General features: G+C 55.1%; 1 protein-coding gene across 1 annotated transcript in view; it reads right to left on the reverse strand.

Annotated features, from left to right (window-relative positions):
• The window catches only part of FBXL18 (F-box and leucine rich repeat protein 18), a 43,028-nt gene that overhangs the window by 21,126 nt on the left and 4,277 nt on the right, over nt 1-17,625 (reverse strand). Inside the window, exons 2-3 of the mRNA XM_039226094.1 lie at nt 14,421-14,636; nt 9,651-11,200 (exon numbers count right to left, since the gene is read on the reverse strand). Of these exons, the coding sequence (XP_039082025.1) occupies nt 9,651-11,200; nt 14,421-14,636 (1,766 nt within the window). The remainder of the gene's footprint in view (nt 1-9,650; nt 11,201-14,420; nt 14,637-17,625) is intronic.

Below are 17,625 nucleotides of genomic sequence, written 5' to 3' on the forward strand. Positions count from 1 at the left end.
CTCTCTCTCTGACCCTCCCCTGCTCACGCTGTCTCTCTCTCCCTAGCTCTCCTAAAAATAAATAAAAATATTTTAAAAAAATAAATAAATAAATAAAATAAATAAAACATTTAAAGAAAAAAAAAAAAAAGAAAGACAGGCACAAAAAGGGGTGCCGGGGTAGCTTGGTCAGTTGAGCACCTAACTCTTCATTCTGGCTCAGGTCACGATCTCGCGGTTTGTGAGTTCGAGTCCCATGCTGGGCTCTGTGCTGAGTGTGGAGCCTACCTGGGATTCTCATTCTTTCTTTCTCTCTCTCAAAATAAATAAACTTTATGGAGCGCCTGGGTGGCTTAGTCGGTTAAGCGTCTGACTTTCACTTAGGTCATGATCTCGCGGTTCGTGGGTTCAAGCCCTGCGTCAGGCTCTGTGTTGACTGCCAGCTCGGAGCCTGGAGCCTGTTTCAGTCTGTGACTCCCTCTCTCTCTGACCCTCCCCTGCTCACGCTGTCTCTCTCTCTCTCTCTCCTAGAAATAAATAAAGTTTATAAAAATAAATAAATAAATAAACTTTATTTGAAAAACAGTTGGTTAAACATTGGACTCTTGGTTTCAGCTCAAGTCATGATTTCATGGTTTGTGGGATTGAGCCCCAAGTGGGGCTCTGTGCTCACAACAAAGAGCCTGGTTGGGATTCTCTGCCTCCCTCTCTCTCTCTGACCTTCCCCTACACTGAAAAATAAATAAACATCAGGGCTCCTGGATGGCTCAGTTGGTTAAGTGTCTGACTTCACTTCAGGTCATGATCTCACAGTTCATGGGTTTGAGCCCTGCGTCGGGCTCTGTGCTGCTGTGCTGACCACTTGAAGCCTGGAGCCTGCTTCATATTCTGTCTCTCTCTCTCTCTCTCTCTCTCTGCCCCTCCCCTGCTCACACTCTGTCTCTCTCTCAAAAACTAAGCATTAAGTTTTTTAAAAAAGAAATATAAATAAATAAACATTAAAAAAAGAAAGACAGGCAGGAAGAGATGGCAAGAGAGATGGGAAAAGCCACATGGGCCGCCAGCCGGTCCTCGGCAGACAGGAAGGAGTGCCGGGTCTGCACAGCCTCTCCAGCCACAGGGATGAGAGCAGGAAAGTGGTATGGAGGACAACATTCCAGAGCCTTCCAGACCCTTCTGCGCACCCAGCTGGAAAGCCTAGAGGACAGACAGAGCAATGTGGTGGGGACACATTGTTGGAGGTGCTGAGGAGAACGGACAGGGCAGCTCAGCGCCAGCTGGGAACACGGCGGATGCCCAGATGTGCGGAAGGACACCGGGTGCAGGCCTCAGGAACCTTCCAGAATAAGAGTCAGAGGATAAGCAGAGGCCGGGGAATTGCAGGGCCTGCCAGGGGAATGGGAAGAGGGGAGCTGGTAGGAGCTGTGTTCCCCCACAGACAGGTGGCTGTCCCAACCCCTGGCGCCCCTGAATGCACTCTACTTGGCAACAGGGTCTTTGCAGGTAGGACTTCGTTAGGATGAGGCCGTGCTGGATTGGGAGGGGCCCTAATCCAGCGGCCAGTTCCTTGCAAGGAAGCCATGCAGAGGCACAGCAACGCAGGACCACACGGGGAGAGCACCATGTGACAGAGCAGGCAAGCACTGGCGTGACACGGCCACAAGCCAAGGAATGCCAAGCACAGCCAGCAACCGCCTCTAGAAGCCTGGGGACAGGCCTGGCACAGGTGCTCCATCAGCGCCTCCAGAAGCAGCCAACCCTGCTGACGCCTGCACCTCTGGCCCTCGGAACTTGCAAGAATTCGCTTCTACTGCGGCGGTTTGTGAGGGAGGCCCCAGGACACTGGCACAGAACCCGAGGAGAATTACGGAGGTATTTCCCTGGTCCATTACCCACACGCCCGAGGCAGCCACGTGAGCAGAGACCAACGTGTGTCACGTCTGTGGGAGGTCTTCCCAGAGAAAAACACAAGGATCATCCCTGGAGCGCAGAGCTCGGCTCCAGAAACTTCCTTCTTTCGTGGCCTTCAGCAGGACTCCTGTCTTAGATACATACAGCCATCACCTGATGCTTTTATTTTTTCCACTTGATGCCTTTAAAAAGCTTGCTCAGATCCTCTGTTCCCCTCTTTCTGCCCACCCCCCCAAAACTAAGTAAACATTTAAAATAGGGGCGCACAGGTGGCTCAGCTGTTAAGCATCTGACTTCAGCTCAGGTCATGATCTTGCGGTGTGTGAATTCAAGCCCGTTGTCAGGCTCTGTGCTGACAGCTCAGAGCCTGGAACCCACTTCAGATTCTGTGTGTCCCTCTCTCTGCCCCTCCCCGCCTTGTGCTCTCTCTGTATCTCTCAAAAATAAATAAACCTTAAAAACGTTTTTAAAACCAAATATATAAAAATAATAAATAAGGGGCGCCTGGGTGGCTCAGTCGGTTAAGTGTCCGACTTCGGCTCAGGTCATGATCTCACGGTCTGTGGGTTCGAGCCCCGTGTCGGGCTCTGTGCTGACAACTAGCTCAGAGCCTAGAGCCTGTTTCAGATTCTGTATCTCCCTCTCTCTCTGACCCTCCCCTGCTTATACTGTCTCTCTCTCTCTCAGAAATTTTTTTTTAATTAAAAAAATTAAATCTCTACAATAAATAAATAAATATAAATAAAAAAATAAATAAAAATAATAAGTAAGTAAGCGTATACAAGTAAAAATTCTACTAAGCTCCTGGCATAACATTGCAGGGGAGGGATGGTGGGTCCTTCTAGGGGACAAATTCCAGAAACCTCACGTTCACTCCCCGGGCAACAGCAGAGACTCGGGACGGGTAAGGGAAGAGAAGAGTGGCACCCAGTGCATGGCAGGAGGGCGCCCCTGGCAGAGCTGTTCTGGGCACCGACACCAAGGAAGGAACCCCCCGGGGCAGCCACAACCAGCAGAGATCCAATGCAAGCGGATGCCCCTGGGCCAAGATGCGACCACGGGCCTCACCCCCAGACCCACTGAATGAATTTCACCAGTAAAGGATGAAGAGCCCTGAGCAGAGAGCAGAGCCTGTAGGAGCAGCAAAGGTGGCTGTCCTACTTCACCCGAAGGAAGGACAAAGGAACAACCAAAGTCATGCAGGGCTTAGACAACAAGCAAACATCATCCCGGTCATGAATATGAATTTTCTGAAAAGTTAGCTTTTCTTGAAAAAAAAGTTTAGACGCAATACTTCATTCTATCTTTCAAAGGCAAATTATTTTTTAAACATGAAAAAAAAACTTTTCCTTTAAATTTGAAAGAGAGAGAGAAGGGAGTGCATGCCCGTGCAAGCAAGAAAGAGGGGCAGAGACAGAGAGAGAAAGAGACAGAGAATCCCAAGCAGTCTCCACATTCAGCGTGGGGCCTGACTCAGGGCTCGATCCCATGATCCTGGGATCATGACTGAGCTGAAAGCAAGAGTCACTCACTCAACCGACTGAGCCACTCAATCGCACCTATTCTTTTTTTTTTTAATGTTTATTTATTTTGGGGGTGATAGAGTGCAAGCAAGGGAGGGGCAGAGAGTGGGAGACAGAGGACCCCACGTGGGCTCTGAGCTGTGAGCACAGAGCCCAACGCAGGGCGCAAACCCACGAACCATGAAATCATGCCGAGCCGAAGCTGATTGTTCAACCGGCTGAGGCACCCAGGCACCCCAAAGGCACCTCCATTTTAAAAGTCCTAAGGTGAGCATCCCTTTGCAGACCTGAAAGGGGGAAATGGGAGGGGCCGAGGTCCCAGACCCTGACTGCTGTCCAGTCCCTGGGACTGCAGGAAAGAACAAGCCTGTGGCACTCTGGTCACTAGGTGGCGCTGCGGGTCCACACCACCCACCAGAGATGAGGCAGCTCTTGGTTACAAACCAGGTAAACACTGCAGGCTGTGCTCACACACCTGTGTAAACAGTTTTCTACTGGCCGGCCACTTCCAGGCTTTCCCACTCCGAAGGAAGCCACCTGTGATAGGTGTCTGGGATGGGAGCAGGCCTGTCCACTCTACCAGCTGCCTCGGTGGGGGAGGGGGGAGGCCACTGGCGCTGGCACATGCAAACCTGTCCCCCCCTCCCCCCCGCACAGCAGGGTGGCAGAAATGGCCCAGTGCCAGGGACTGGAGTGCCTGCACTTGGGTCAGAGGGTGAGGAAAACTATCTGCCATAATCCCTTTGGCCTTGGGAGGCCCTCCGTCCCCCGTCCCTGCAGTGCCTCAACCTTCCAATCAGGGAGGATATGGCCTCCAAGGCCCACTCCCCGAGAGGCAGCTGGGTCTCCCAAAGGTTCTGTGGGCACAGGAAGGTGCTCGGGAGCGGCCCTGTATCAGCCCACCCACCTCTGGAGGGCCCGGGCCTTGCGGGCAGTCCTGGTACAGCCTCCAAGGCCTGGCTCCGAACCAGCCCTCTCGCTTCCGCCCAGATGCTGCCCTGGTTCTGAGGTCGCGGGCAGCCCGTGGTGACTGGCGGTAATGCTGTCCCCTCCCTCCCACACGATGCAGGGCTCGACCAGTCCTGGGAAAGGTGCCCTGCTCTGTGTGGCTGTAATCCTCTCTGCTGAGGCGCGACGGAAGGCGAGGCGAGGCACTGTCAGAACAACACGTTCCCTCACCGCCTCACCACAGAAGGCACTGGGGCCCTGCCAGGAGTGCTGCCGGGCCTCGCTGATGGGGACAAGTGGTGGCGGCACGGGCCATCTCAGGGACATTCCACCGGGAAGCGCAGGCACTGCCCAGAGAGGCAGCCCCAGGAGCGGCATGCCAGCCTCTGGGGAGCACGGAACACCATCTCCTCTGTGCGGCTCCTGCCCACAGCAGCCAGGCGAGCGCCACCTGCTCCTGTCCCTCTAGCCTCCCCGGGCTCGGCTTGCCGCAGGAGGCAAGAATCCAGAGGAACGGGGCCATTTGGCTGAATTTTAGAAACCGGTGCTTGTTCTGAACAGGCAGTACCCAGCTAGGATCAGACATGCTTCTCAGCAGCCAGCATGCACAGAGAGTCCATTATGAGTGGCGGTCAAGTTCCCGGGCTGACCTACAAAACCCAGCTACCCCAGGTCCCGCAGGCCTCCCAGCCACCAAATTCACAGTGCATGCACAGCCCCGCTCCGGGGGAGGACCTGAGCCACGAAGATCCCATTCTAGCTCCGGAAGCCACTCAGGACCACTAAATGCTGCTGTGTTACCCCGCTCAACACTCAACAGGCCCTGGGTGGCAGGAAGCTCTCCAGCTGCCCATAGACCAGCTGTGTCACTCAGGGAGGCTCCTTAATCCTCTGGGCCTCACTTTCCTCATCTGCAAAAGGGGACACTAATAGCTCTACTGCTGGGGTCGTTCAAAATGCCAATGAGTCCATACCTGTGAGTGCAGGAAAAGCACCTGGCAGCTGGCACAAGTACTCCAACAGAATGTAATGGCGGTCACCCACTGTCGCTCCTTCCTTTACTTCTAGAACACCTTCCCCCTCCACTGTGGCTCCCTGGCCCCTGCAGGCTCCTGTTCAGTCCGCATTGCTGCTTCTTCCCCCACCGCCTGACTGGGTGAGCCCAGGCCCACTCTGTGGTCTGCTCAGTTCCACGACGCGGCTGGGGTCCGCCGCCTCTCACACGGCAGCACGCATGTCACAGCTGTGCCCCGCGGCCTCCCCATCTCAGCTGAACTGGCAATCGCACCAGCTCAGATGCTCAGGCCAAAAGCACGAGCATCTGGACCCATCCTTGACCCCCCCACACCCGATCAAGCAGCAAATTCTTGGGCCTCTCCCTGAACATCTGACACAGCCTCCTCGACAGCGGCCCTGCCCCCGCCCCGGCCCCAGTCCACTTCAGCACCGCAGCGTGACCTGCCCTTGCAGCCACACGGGCCCCTGACTGCTCCCAACACTGTCGAAACCCCCATCCTGGGACCCTGGCACTAACTCGGCTCTAACAAAACTTCCTGTGCAGACAGGAACGTTCCCCGTGTGTCCTCTGTCCAGTATGGCGGCCACCAGCACGCGTGGCTCCTGAGCGCCTGAAACGTGGCTGATCCCGCTGAGGAACCGTGCACTTGATTTTATTTCATTTTTACTCACTTAAACCTAAGTCGTCTGGGGCGCCTGACTGGCTCGCTCGGTTAAGCATCTGACTTCGGCTTCATGATCCGACTTCATGATCTCACAGGTGCTCACGGGTTCAAGCTGACAGCTCAGAGCCTGGAGCCTGCTTCAGATTCTGTCCCTCTCTCTCTGCCCCTCCCCCACTAGCACTTGGTCTCTCTCTCCCTTTATCTCAAAAATAAACAAACATTTAAAGAAAATTTTTAGGGGCACATGGGTGGCTCAGTTGGTTAGGCGTCCAACTTCGGCTCAGGTCATGATCTCACGGTTCGTGGATTCCAGCCCCGCGTTGGGCTCTGTGCTGACAGCTAGCTCAAAGCCTGGAGCCTGCTTCAGATTCTGTATCTCCCTCTCTCTCTGACCCTACCCTGCCCATGCGGTCTCTTTCTCTCAAAAATAAATAAAACATTAAAAAAAATTTTTTTTTATTTTTAAAGAAAGAATTATCATGGATATTACAGGTGCCAAGCCCTGTTCTCTGGGCCTTACGGGTACAAATTCCTTTGCTCTTACCAACCCCCCCTTTCCAGGTGGAGGGCCTGGGAGCAGGGTGAGGCTCTCCACCAGACACAGCCAAGCTGAAGGGGACCTGTGTCACCAGTCCAGCAGCCCAGGGAGCCGGCAGTACCTTCCATCCCCAGGTGGCCCTGCAGGGAGCAGATACATAATGCTGTGGACGTGAGGGAGGCATTTGGAGGGGAGCTTCTGACTACTTTGCCTCATTAAATTATGTGCAATAATTTATTTAATTTCATTTTTACTGATTTCCGTTTGCATCCAACGCTCCCCACCAGCGACCAAATGGTACGACCACAGTACAGCCACAAAGGGCACAAGGTTTAATGGGTTGGCAAGAAAGAAAAAAAGAAAAAACGATGGCAAAGAGGAGAGACCCAGAAATACCTTGACTAGGAATTCAGTGAAACGAGCAGTCCACTGCTCACTCACGCCCAAGTTTAAGGAATACTTGATTCCTCCTTGTCTCTAGATCCCCAACAGGGAACAGGTTTGCAGACCCTGGGAGTTTCCTGTTTGTTAAATGTATCTTAGGACCCATTCACAGCTTCGAGTGACATGTGGCCTGCTGACTGCACACTGATCACTGCTCCTTCCCGAAAGGCCAGCAAAGGCCCAAGCAGCAGCAAGGTGGGACAAGGAACTGGGCAGAGGAGGACCAATGGAGAGAGGGGGCAGTTTCCTGCTGGTGCAGACACACGGGCAAGAAGACGTCAGAGAGGCCCACCCCGTGGGGGTGGCGGTAGAGGGGGCCAACCATTGTACTCAGGGCCCCTCCTCCATCCCTGGCAGTTGATGCCATACCCCAACCAGGCAGGAGATGTGCCCAAGCCAGAGAAACTAACACAGAGGATGGGCTTGGGGCCACGAGGCAGAGGTGGGCAGTAAGGCACATCGGGGAGGGCAGGAAGTAAAGAGCAGGCCCGCGGTCCTCTCTCCTGCTGGGTTCCAGGCCACTTGGGCACCCTGCACCTGCGGCAGGGCAGAGGGTCCCCAGGGGCCCCGCACTGGGAACAGCAACTCTGCTCCTCGAGGTCCTTAACTATTTCATGACATCCGAACGTGGCTGGGGAGGCCACAGCCAGAGCCTGGCATGTGCGGGTGTGCGTGCTTCCCCCAAGCTCCCATGAAGTCAACTCTCACTCAGATTTGGGTCTCAAACAAGGGTAACTGGAACACATGAGACACAGCATGAACAACTACCCCTCCCAAATACAGCGTTCTGTGGATGCTCGCGCTGAGGATCGAAGCTGCGAATCCAGGAGTGCATGGACCCGACACGGCAAGAAAACACCGAGGCTTACTCGCCCTGCTCTGCCACACTGGATCCTGGGCCTCTCAGCCCCGACGGCAAGGCCTCAGGAGACGCAGTGTGGATCGTGCTTGGAGGGGAGCAGAGGGACGGCAGGCGCGGCCTTCAGAGGACCCCTGGAAGGCTCCAGGCTGGGAGCAGCAAAGCACTCAGCCAGCTCCATTTCCTGCCACAGAATGCCCTCTGAGGAGAAAGTGCAAGTCTGCAAAGGACACAGCGGTCTCCATTTTGCATGGCTTGCGGCCAAGGTCAAGCTCTAGAGTTTGACTGAGCCAGGTAAACCTCAGCTCCCCCCTCAAGCTTCCACTACTTCGTCTGTGAAATGGGGATGATGAAGGGCCCTCATGGAGACTAAACTGGATGGTGCCTGAGAGCCCCTGGCTTGGCACCTAATGCTCAGCAAAGACATGAAGTGCACACTGGCCACCATGGGGACAGTGACGCACACAACCCCGCCACCCCACGGCTCCAGCCTGACGGACAGACCAGCTGACTGCTCTGAGCCCTGCCACCACTTCCTCCCCAACCTGAAGCTCCAGCAGAGCTGACATCCATCCTGCCATACCTTCCAGTAGTTTCTGTGAAACACTGCAATTTTTCAAGATCGGATCTGTCAAGATATTCAAACACGTCTCAAGTCAACAAAGTTGACAAGTTTATTTTACTTTATTTTTAAAGCTTATTTATTTAACCTGAGGCGGGGGGGTGGGGGGAGAAGGGCAGAGAAAGAGAGAGAGAGAGAGAGAGAGAGAGAGAAAATCAATCCCAAGCAAGCTCCAAACTGTCAGCCCAATGCAGGGCTCGAACTCGTGAAACTGTGAGATCATGACCTGAACTGAAATCAAGAGTCAATGCTTAACAGACTGAGCCGCCCCGGGAGCCCCCAAAGGCTCACCCTTTAAATGCCCACGAGAAGCCCTCTCACTCCATGGCTCGATTCAGTGAGAGTCCACTCTGTGTCTGGACTATTAGGACAGCGGCGGGGTGGGTCCTGCCCCTCCTTCTCCCACATCAGCCTGCCACCTCACTCAAGGCCACCATCACCTGCCTACGGCAGGCACCGCCCCTCTTCAGCACCCCTCTCTCCGACTCCTCCATCCCAGCCCCTCCAGTCCAGATGGGGCACTGCAGGGCCTTTCCCAAATGGAGATGGGGCGGCTCCTCCGCCGGCTATGGCGTGTTCACCTCACCTGGCTCCCCGCCCCACCTCACCTATGCTTCTGAGCACACAACATGTGCGCACGACCCTGGGGCCGTAGCATATGCTGCCCGCTCTTCCAGAAAGCCTTGGCCTCGAGTCTCCTAGCTCCCTCTAACTCATAGCTTCGGACGGAAAGGCCTGACTTGGGCTCCGGGCACCACCCCCCTACCAGCTCCGCTCCATGGGGACAACAGCCACCTCGCGGGATCATCATGAGGACTGACCAAGATGGCGCACTCGGCAGCCTCTCCTAGAGCAACCACTCAAATGACCGCAGCGATGCGGACCTCCCGGCCCCCCCAGCCCAGCTGCCACCCACTGCCGCCCCCCTCCCAGCCCCGTCACCACCCACACGCCCCGGCCAGGCCCCACTGCCCCTAAGACCCTCTGCTGCTCGAGGACAGCCTGCCTCTTGCTCACCCCGGCAGACAGGCAGCAGGCATGCAAGCATCTGCCCAACGGAGGGCTGAGCCACTCACGCCCCCTGCCACCTCCAATGCCCCCAGAGGGGCAGTGGCAGCCACGGCGGAGCCGCCAGGCCCCTCACCTGAGGTCCTTCAGCCGCTTGCAGTGCTTCAGCATGTCCGAAAGAGCAGACGTGTAGACCACCTTCCCCATGAGGCCCAGGTTGGCCAGTGACAGGGACTGCAGCTGCTGACACTGCAGGCCGATGCTGACCAGCCCGGAGCCCGTGAGGATGCCGGGCAGCTGGGCCAGCGTCAGGTGCCTCAGGAAGGCCAGCTGGCCAACGGCGGCCACCTCCGCGTCGCCGACGCTCTGCGCTCGGCTGCAGGGCGGGAGGGAGTTGCGGATGGCGGGCTCGTTGCGTGGCATGGCAGAGGAGAAGCTGGACCCAATGAGCTCGAGGCGCTCCAGGAAGGGCACGTCCTTCAGCAGGGACCAGAACACGGAGGAGGGCTGGGGCGCCGCCTGCCCCGCGACGGCCACAGGGCACGGCTGCACGCCGATGCGCACCTTCTTGCCACAGCCGCGGGGCACGGCATGTGGGGCGGGCGGGGTGGCGGCAGCAGTGCGGTCGGGCCGCGGCACCGGCTCAGCAACGGCGCACACAGGCAGGGACAGAGAGCGCAGGCGGCGCAGGCGGGCCAGCAGCTGGCAGAGGTGGCGGCCAGGGCTGGCGGCGCTGTGGTGGTGCGCAGCCGACAGGTTGAGGTGCTGCAGGTTGCGGCAGGACACCACCAGTGTCTCCAGGATGCTGCTGTCGATATCGTCCTCCGCCTTGCGGAGCAGTGAGTCCGGAGACAGGCAGTGCACGCAGCCGCTGAGGTTCAGGCTCGCCAGGCTCCGGAGGTCCCTCCCGCCGTTGATGACCCGCTGGAGCAGGTGGCCGCCAGACAAGGCGCAGCGGCTGAAGCTGAAGTAGAAGGGGTTGTTGAACTTCATGTGCTGGAGGAGCGACGAGCCGTTGAGCCAGGACTTGGGCAGCTGCAGGGCATCCAGCGCGACGTTGCGGGCCATGGAGTCCAAGAGGTTCTTGGTGGCCCCGCTCTCCGCGAAGCTGCCAGGCACAGAGATGAGGAAGGCGTGGAGGTTCTCGGGCGTGCGGTCGCTGAGCACGGCCAGGTAGAGGCGTACCACCTCCTGGTTGATGTAGCCGGGAGCCAGGCGTGCATAGAACACGCGCAGGTTCTGGTAGTGCGGCACATTGCTCTGGCCCACCATGAGCTGGCCCGAGAGCACGGCACCCTCCCGCGTGCGGTCCAGGATCTCGAAGTAGAGCAGCAGCTTCTCGAGGCTGGTGCAACAGGGTACCACACCGTACGAGGGCGTGTACAGTGTCTGCTTGAGCTCCCGCACGCGGCTCAGCGTGGCCTTGCACTCGCCGCTCAGCTGGCCGGCGTCGAAGCCAGGGCTCACATCGATGGCCAGGGAGCGCAGGTGCTGGAGAGCAGACAGCATCTTGGAGAGGCGCAGGGAGGTCAGGTGGCAGCCCGACAGGTTCACCTTCACCAGGCTGCGGCAGCGGGCCACGTGCTCGATGGTGGCACCCGACAGCCAGTAGCAGCCGGCCATGTTGAGCTGCTGGATCTCACGGCCGATCTCCCTCACCACCTGCCTCACCTTGTCCTCGCTCGCCTGCAGGACGGGGCAGAGGAAGGAAGGAAAGGGGCTGGAGGCACCGGGGCAACTCCTTCCCCCTCACCCATCAGGTCACACCCTCCCCCGTGACAGTGGACAACCCAGAGCCCCGAGGGGCCTGCAGGGACCCTCTACTCCAGCAGACGAGGGACCCTGCAGGGGAGAGCCAGCCCCTACCTCCCCTCCCCACAGGCTGACTGGAAGCCAGCGGTCAAGAACCCCCAGCCGAGCAGGAATGTAAAACGGTGCAGCGGGTATTGGAAAGTGTGGAGGCTCCTCCCTAAGCTACACAGTTACCACGGGACCCAGCAACCCCACCCAAGGGAACAAAGACACAGGGATGCAAGCGGCTCCCGTCATGCATGCAGCAGCACCACTCCCGGTAACCAATGGACGGAAACAACCCAATAGTCCACAGACAGACGAGGGACAGACAAGATACAGTCTACACACCAAAGGAAGACTGGCCACAGAGAGAGTGATGTTCTGACACGTGCTACAACACGGTGAGCCTGAAGGATGGGACACTAGGTGACACAAGCCAGTCCTACAAGATCCCATGTGGAGTGACTGTACTCACCGGAAATATCCAGAACAGGCACGTTCACAGGCAGAAGGCAGGGCAGAACTTACTAGGGGCTGGGGAAAGGGGGATGGGGAATCACTGCTCAATGGATTCAGAGTTTCCATTCAGGGTGATGGGAAAGTTCCAGAAACACTGATGATGGGTGCACACCATCACAAAGGTATACACTGTGTGACGGACGGCACCGTGCACTTAAGACCGGTGAGGACGGCAAGGGCTACGTCACGTAGCGGGAGTTCAAATCCCGTGATGGAGTCGTGGCCTGGAAACCCGACCTGGCTGTCGCTGTCCTTCACACCATAAGCATTTGCACATCATCAAATACTCCTCCAAACCCTGCCCTGGATCGCTCGGGGGAGCTGCGTCACGTCTGGTCCGGGACCCCGGCAGCCAGCAGCTGGCCGTCCCAGCTGCCGCCAGTGAGGCCTCCAGGGACCATGCTGCCTCGAGCACCCATGCACGTGACATTCACGCACCCTGTTCACCGCTCGGCAGTAAACTCGCGCACATGGCCATGCAGGACACACACATCTGAACCGCTCCAGACACACTGGGCTGGGGTGTGTGCCCCTCTCCCTACAGGAAAGAACCCTCACAGGCAAGAAGCCTGACCTTGGCTCTGGGGAGTTGTCTCAGCCTCCCCCACCCCAACCCCCAGCTCGAGCAGAGAGGGGCACAGTGCATTTTCTCAGAAAGAACAAGCTGTGGAGGGGCCTCACTCAGGGTTCAAATGCATAGCTTCACAACAACAGTAAAGAAACCCTTACTTGAACCCTCTGGGTTCCGGTCAAGACCTCTACTTGTATCTTTTAGACACCTCATCAGTTGGCTTTCAACAAAAGTTGCAAGGCAATCATGAAAAAGATGAACTCGCCATCTGCAACAACATGGATGGATCTAGAGGGTTTAATGCCAAGTGAAACAAGTCAGTCAAAGAGAGACAAACAGCATATGATTTCACTCATATGTGAATTTAAGACACAAAAAAGCAGGGGTGCCTGGGTGGCTCAGTCAGTTAAGCATCCAACTCTTGGTTTTGGCTCAGGTCATGATCTCGTAGTTGGTGGGTTTGAGGTCCACATCTGCTCTAATAGCGCAGAGCCTGCTTGCAATTGTCTCTCTTCCTCTCTCTCTGCCCCCTCGTCACAAAGATAAATAAACATTTAAAAAAAATTTTTAAAACAAGGGTGCCTGGGTTGCTCAGTTGGTTAAGCATCTCACTTCAGCTCAGGTCATGATCTCATGGCTTGTGGGTTCAAGCCTCGCGTCAGGCTCTGTGCTGAAAATTCTGGGTCTCCCTCTCTCTCTGCCCCTCTCCCTGCTCACATTGTCTCTCTCACTCTCTCTCTTAAAATAAACAATAAAAAAGATTTTTTAATTTAAAAAAATAAAAGAAACAAACGAGCAAAGGAGAAAGAGACAGGCAGACAGACAGACAAACCAAGAAACAGACTCTTAAGTACAGAGGACAAACTGATAACTGATAGTGATCTGAGGGGAGGGGATGGTGAAATGACAGAAATAGGTGACAAGGATTAAAGAGCGCTTTTGTCATGATGAGCACAGGGTACTGTATGGAAATGTGATGTTGAATCACTAGATTGTATACCCTGAAACTAATATAACACTGTATGTTAACTATATTGGAATTAAATATATATAAATATAAAAATAAATATGAAAATAAGTATAAAAAATTTTGCAGGTTCATTTAATGAGGAAAGGACAACCCTGTCGATAAGTGCTGTTGGAACAGGAGGAGCCATCTGCAAAGAAGAAGCCTTCAAGCCCTACCTCACACCACACACAGAGACGAACACAACAGGGATCTTACAAGCACCATAAGTAAAGCCATAAGACTCCTATAAGACAACACAGTAGAAAATCTTCACGACCTCCGGTCCGACAAAGTTTTCTTCAACAGAATACGAAACACACAAACTTAAAAAAAAAAACAATAAATCCTCCTTCAACTTAAAATCAAACTCTTATGCTCCTCAAAAGATGCTGTTAAAAAAAAAAAAATGCAAAGGCAAGCCACAGACGGTGAGAGAAAATACAACATGGGCATTGGACAATTGATCCAGAGCATATGAGAACTCCTCTAACCACACAAGAAGCCCTACAGCTGCTTCCGGAAAGAAGATACACAGACAGGCCAACCCCGGAGGGAAACAGCACTAATGGTGTCCCAGCGCCCTCCCCAACACGCCAGGTGAAAAAGCACATGGCGATACCTGCCCTGGCCGGCAGAGAGCTGCCTGGCGGAACCGGCATGCAGCTGCTGGGGGGCGAGATGGTACCTCCCCCACACCACGGAAGTTCCAACACCCGCCGCAGACCCAGCGGCCCACTCCTGGGTATCTGCCAGAAAGGCCGCCTCCCTCCCAGCACAGCATGTGCTGAGCCCGTGCCCTCCCCCCGGGGGGGTCCCACTGGCCACACCTTCCGGTCTCGCCTTTATCACCTAATGTGTCTCGAAGGCTGAGACGGTCAGGACTCTGAGTGCCTGCCTTCCTCGTCACCAGTGGCACGGCGCCCCCCTGCCAGGCCGTGCTGGCCCTCAGCGGGGCCCGTGGGCTGCCCCATCCCTGCCCGCAGGCCAGCACCTCCTGGGGACCCACGCCTCACCTCATAGTCTTTCTGTAGCACCACAGTATGGGTAAGGCTCTTGTCCAGGCACAGAACTGCGAGCTTCCGGCAGGTGCGCCGGACATTCAGAACCAGGTCCGTGCTGGGCACGTGGCTCAGGATGTGCAGGAGGATCTCATCCGAGAAGCCAAGAAGGTGGGCGCCCACCGAGATGGTGGCTGCCGCGGGGGGCACGTCGCCCTCATTGGACGTGTCCTGTAAATAAGACGGGGGGGGGGGAGATAAAGACACCGAATTCCCATGGGATCCCTGAGGGTGGCCTGCAGCCAAGAAGAGATGCCAAGAGAAGCCGTCAGCATAGTCTGTGGGAAAGAAGGTGCTCTTACCAAAAACCTTACCTGCAGAGCAAGAACCATGATACTCTCCAAACTCCCCTTTTAGATCTGCACACCAGGATCTCTCTTCAAATGAGAGTCAAAATGAAATCGCGATTTGTTTTTCCAAATGTAAGAGATTTTTCCCACTAAAGGTCTCCTATCAAGTCTGGATGTTTCAGACTCTACTTCTGACCACTGGGCAAGATTCCCTATTTGTGAAAGCTGCTTTTCTCCTGCTCCCCCAGCGTCAAACTATCTATATTCTTAAAATCCTTGGGTAGGAGAATTCTATCAAGAAACAATAAGAGGCGGGAGAAAAATAAACAAATAAGGGGCGCCTAGGCAGCTCATCCAGTTAAGCATCTGACTCTCGATTTCAGCTCAGGTCACAATCTCATGGTTCCTGGGTTCGAGCCTCACATCAGACTCCATGCTGACAGTGCAGAGCCTGCTTGGGATTCTCTCTCTGCCCCTTCTCTGCTCTCTCTCACTCTCTCAAAGTAAGTAAACTTAAAAAAAGAAAAAACAGTAAGATGGGGGGGAAAAGAAACAATGAGGGGCGCCTGGATGGCTCAGCTGGTTAAGCGTCCAACTCTTGATTTCGGTTCAGATCATGAGCTCATGGCTCAAAAGTTGGAGCCCTGTGTTGGGCTCTGCACTGACAGCGCAGAGCCTGCTGGGGATTCTCTCTCTCCCTCTCTCTCTCTCTCTGCCCTTCCCCTGTTCAAGCACTGGCTCTCAAAATAAATAAATAAATAAATTTTTTAATGTTTTTTATTTATTTCTGAGAGAATAGACAGAGTGAGCAGGGGAGAGTCAGAGAGAGAGAGAGAGACAGAATGTGAAGCAGGCTCCAGGCTCTGAGCTAGCTATCAGCACAGAGCCCAATGCAGGGCTCGAACCCACGAACCGTAAGATCATCACCTGAGCTGAAGTCGGACGCTTAACCTACGGAGCCACCCAGGAGCCCCTTAAAATAAATAAATAAACATAAAAAAAAGACTATGAAAACTGGGGACAACAACAGTGTCTTCACCTGTGGGGGCTGCTGTGACGGGTACCAAACCCCAGATGGTGGCGGACGCAGCTCCTCCCAGCACTGTCATTAAGAAAGGGCAAGTGCAGGAGTGCCTGGGTGGCTCAGTCAGTTAAGCGTCTGACTTCAGCTCAGGTCATGATCTTGTGGTTGTGGGTTCGAGCCCCGTGTCAGGCTCTGTGCTGACAGCCAGCTCAGAGCCTGGAGCCTGCTTCGGATTCTGTGTCTCCCTCTCTCTCTGACCCTCCCCTAAGGAAGGGAGGGAGGGAGGGAGGGAGGGAGGGAGGGAGGGAGGAAGGAAGGAAGGAAGGAAGGAAGGAAGGAAGGAAGGAAGGAAGGGCAAGCGTGAAACAGGGACGGCCAGAGGATGAAAGTGTAAAGTCCATACAAATAAGAAACAGCGCTCCTAGACCGAATCTCTACATTGCTAAGGCTGGCACTAGCTAACAGGAACTGCACAATTTACCCCCTTTTATCACACTTTCTGGCTAGGAACTCGTGTCGGTGTTTCCCAGATGTCCACACTGCATTTCGGTTTTGTAGGTATCCGCAACAGGTTTGCTTCCATAACGCGGGCCTCCGGCCTTTCCCGGGTTGGTATGTGCAACCCAGAGGGAGAGGGGGCTCAACCCACATGACAGGGAATCTTCAAGTCAAGGACAAAAGGACTGGAGGCTCTCAGGGGAGCCCATGGCAGAGGCGGGTGGATCCCCATATCTTCCCAGCACTTCCCAGAAGGGATTCTCTTGCCTCTAGAGCATCCTCAAGTACAGGGTGCCTGGCTGACCACTCACAGGAAACAGTACCCAGGATTACTTCCACCGCCCCCTCCTCCTGCCAGACTTGCCTTCTTGCCTTCTGTGCACGGAGGGAAGCGCTGAGACCAGGAGAGCCCTGCTGTTGCCATGGCAACCAGGAAGTCCGGGAAGGGAGAGCCGCTTGCACACCCCACACAGCCCCCAGGGCTCTTCCAGGCTCCCTGACTGGGCACCCCCTGCTCTGTGCCCCCAAGGCCTCCCAAGCCTGGGAAAGGGTGTCTGCAAGTATCTCCCACCTGTTTAGCAGCACAGGCCCTTCCCATGTGCCCTTCCTCCTAAGGGGCAGCAGCCACCCGTGCCTTCACGGCCCCCCTTTCCATGTGAGGTGTTTTCGATCCTGTCCCCCTCCTTCCAGGGTTTGTGAGAATAGGCGATAGCCGTCAGACCCAAGTCCACAGTGCTCTGGGTCACTGTATTCTGGGGCTAGTGTTCTGTACCATTAGTGACTTTTCTTAGTTCAGCACATCCCAGAGCCAATCATAGGGATCACGCAGGCACTTGTTAAAAATGACAATTCCCGGAGCACCTGGGTGGCTCAGTCGGTTGAGCATTCGACTATGGTTCAGGTCATGATCTCACGGTTCGTGGGTTCGAGCCCCGCGTCGGGCTCTGTGCTGACAGCTAGTTCAGAGCCTAGAGCCTGCTTCTGTGTCTCCCTCTCTGACCCTCCCTTGCTCAGGCTTCCTCTCTCTCTCTCAGAAATAAATAAAAACATTAAAAAAGTTTTTAAGAAATGACAATTCCCAGGGCACCTAGGTGGCTCAGTTGTTTAAGCATCTGACTTCAGCTCAGGTCATGATCTCACGGTTTGTGAGTTTGAGCCCCGCATCGAACTCTGTGCTGACAACTCAGAGCCTGGAGCCTGCCTCAAATTTTGTGTCTCCCTCTCTCTCTGCCCTTTCCTGGCTCACATTCTGTCTCTCTCTCTCTCAAGAATAAATAAACATTAAAAAAGAATTTTAAACTTCAATTATCTTTCACACAATGATCTCACTTGAACTAAGAGTACCCTA

This window comes from Hyaena hyaena, unplaced genomic scaffold, assembly GCF_003009895.1.
Source record: "Hyaena hyaena isolate Hyena2069 unplaced genomic scaffold, ASM300989v1 scaffold_20, whole genome shotgun sequence".
NCBI lineage: Eukaryota > Metazoa > Chordata > Mammalia > Carnivora > Hyaenidae > Hyaena > Hyaena hyaena.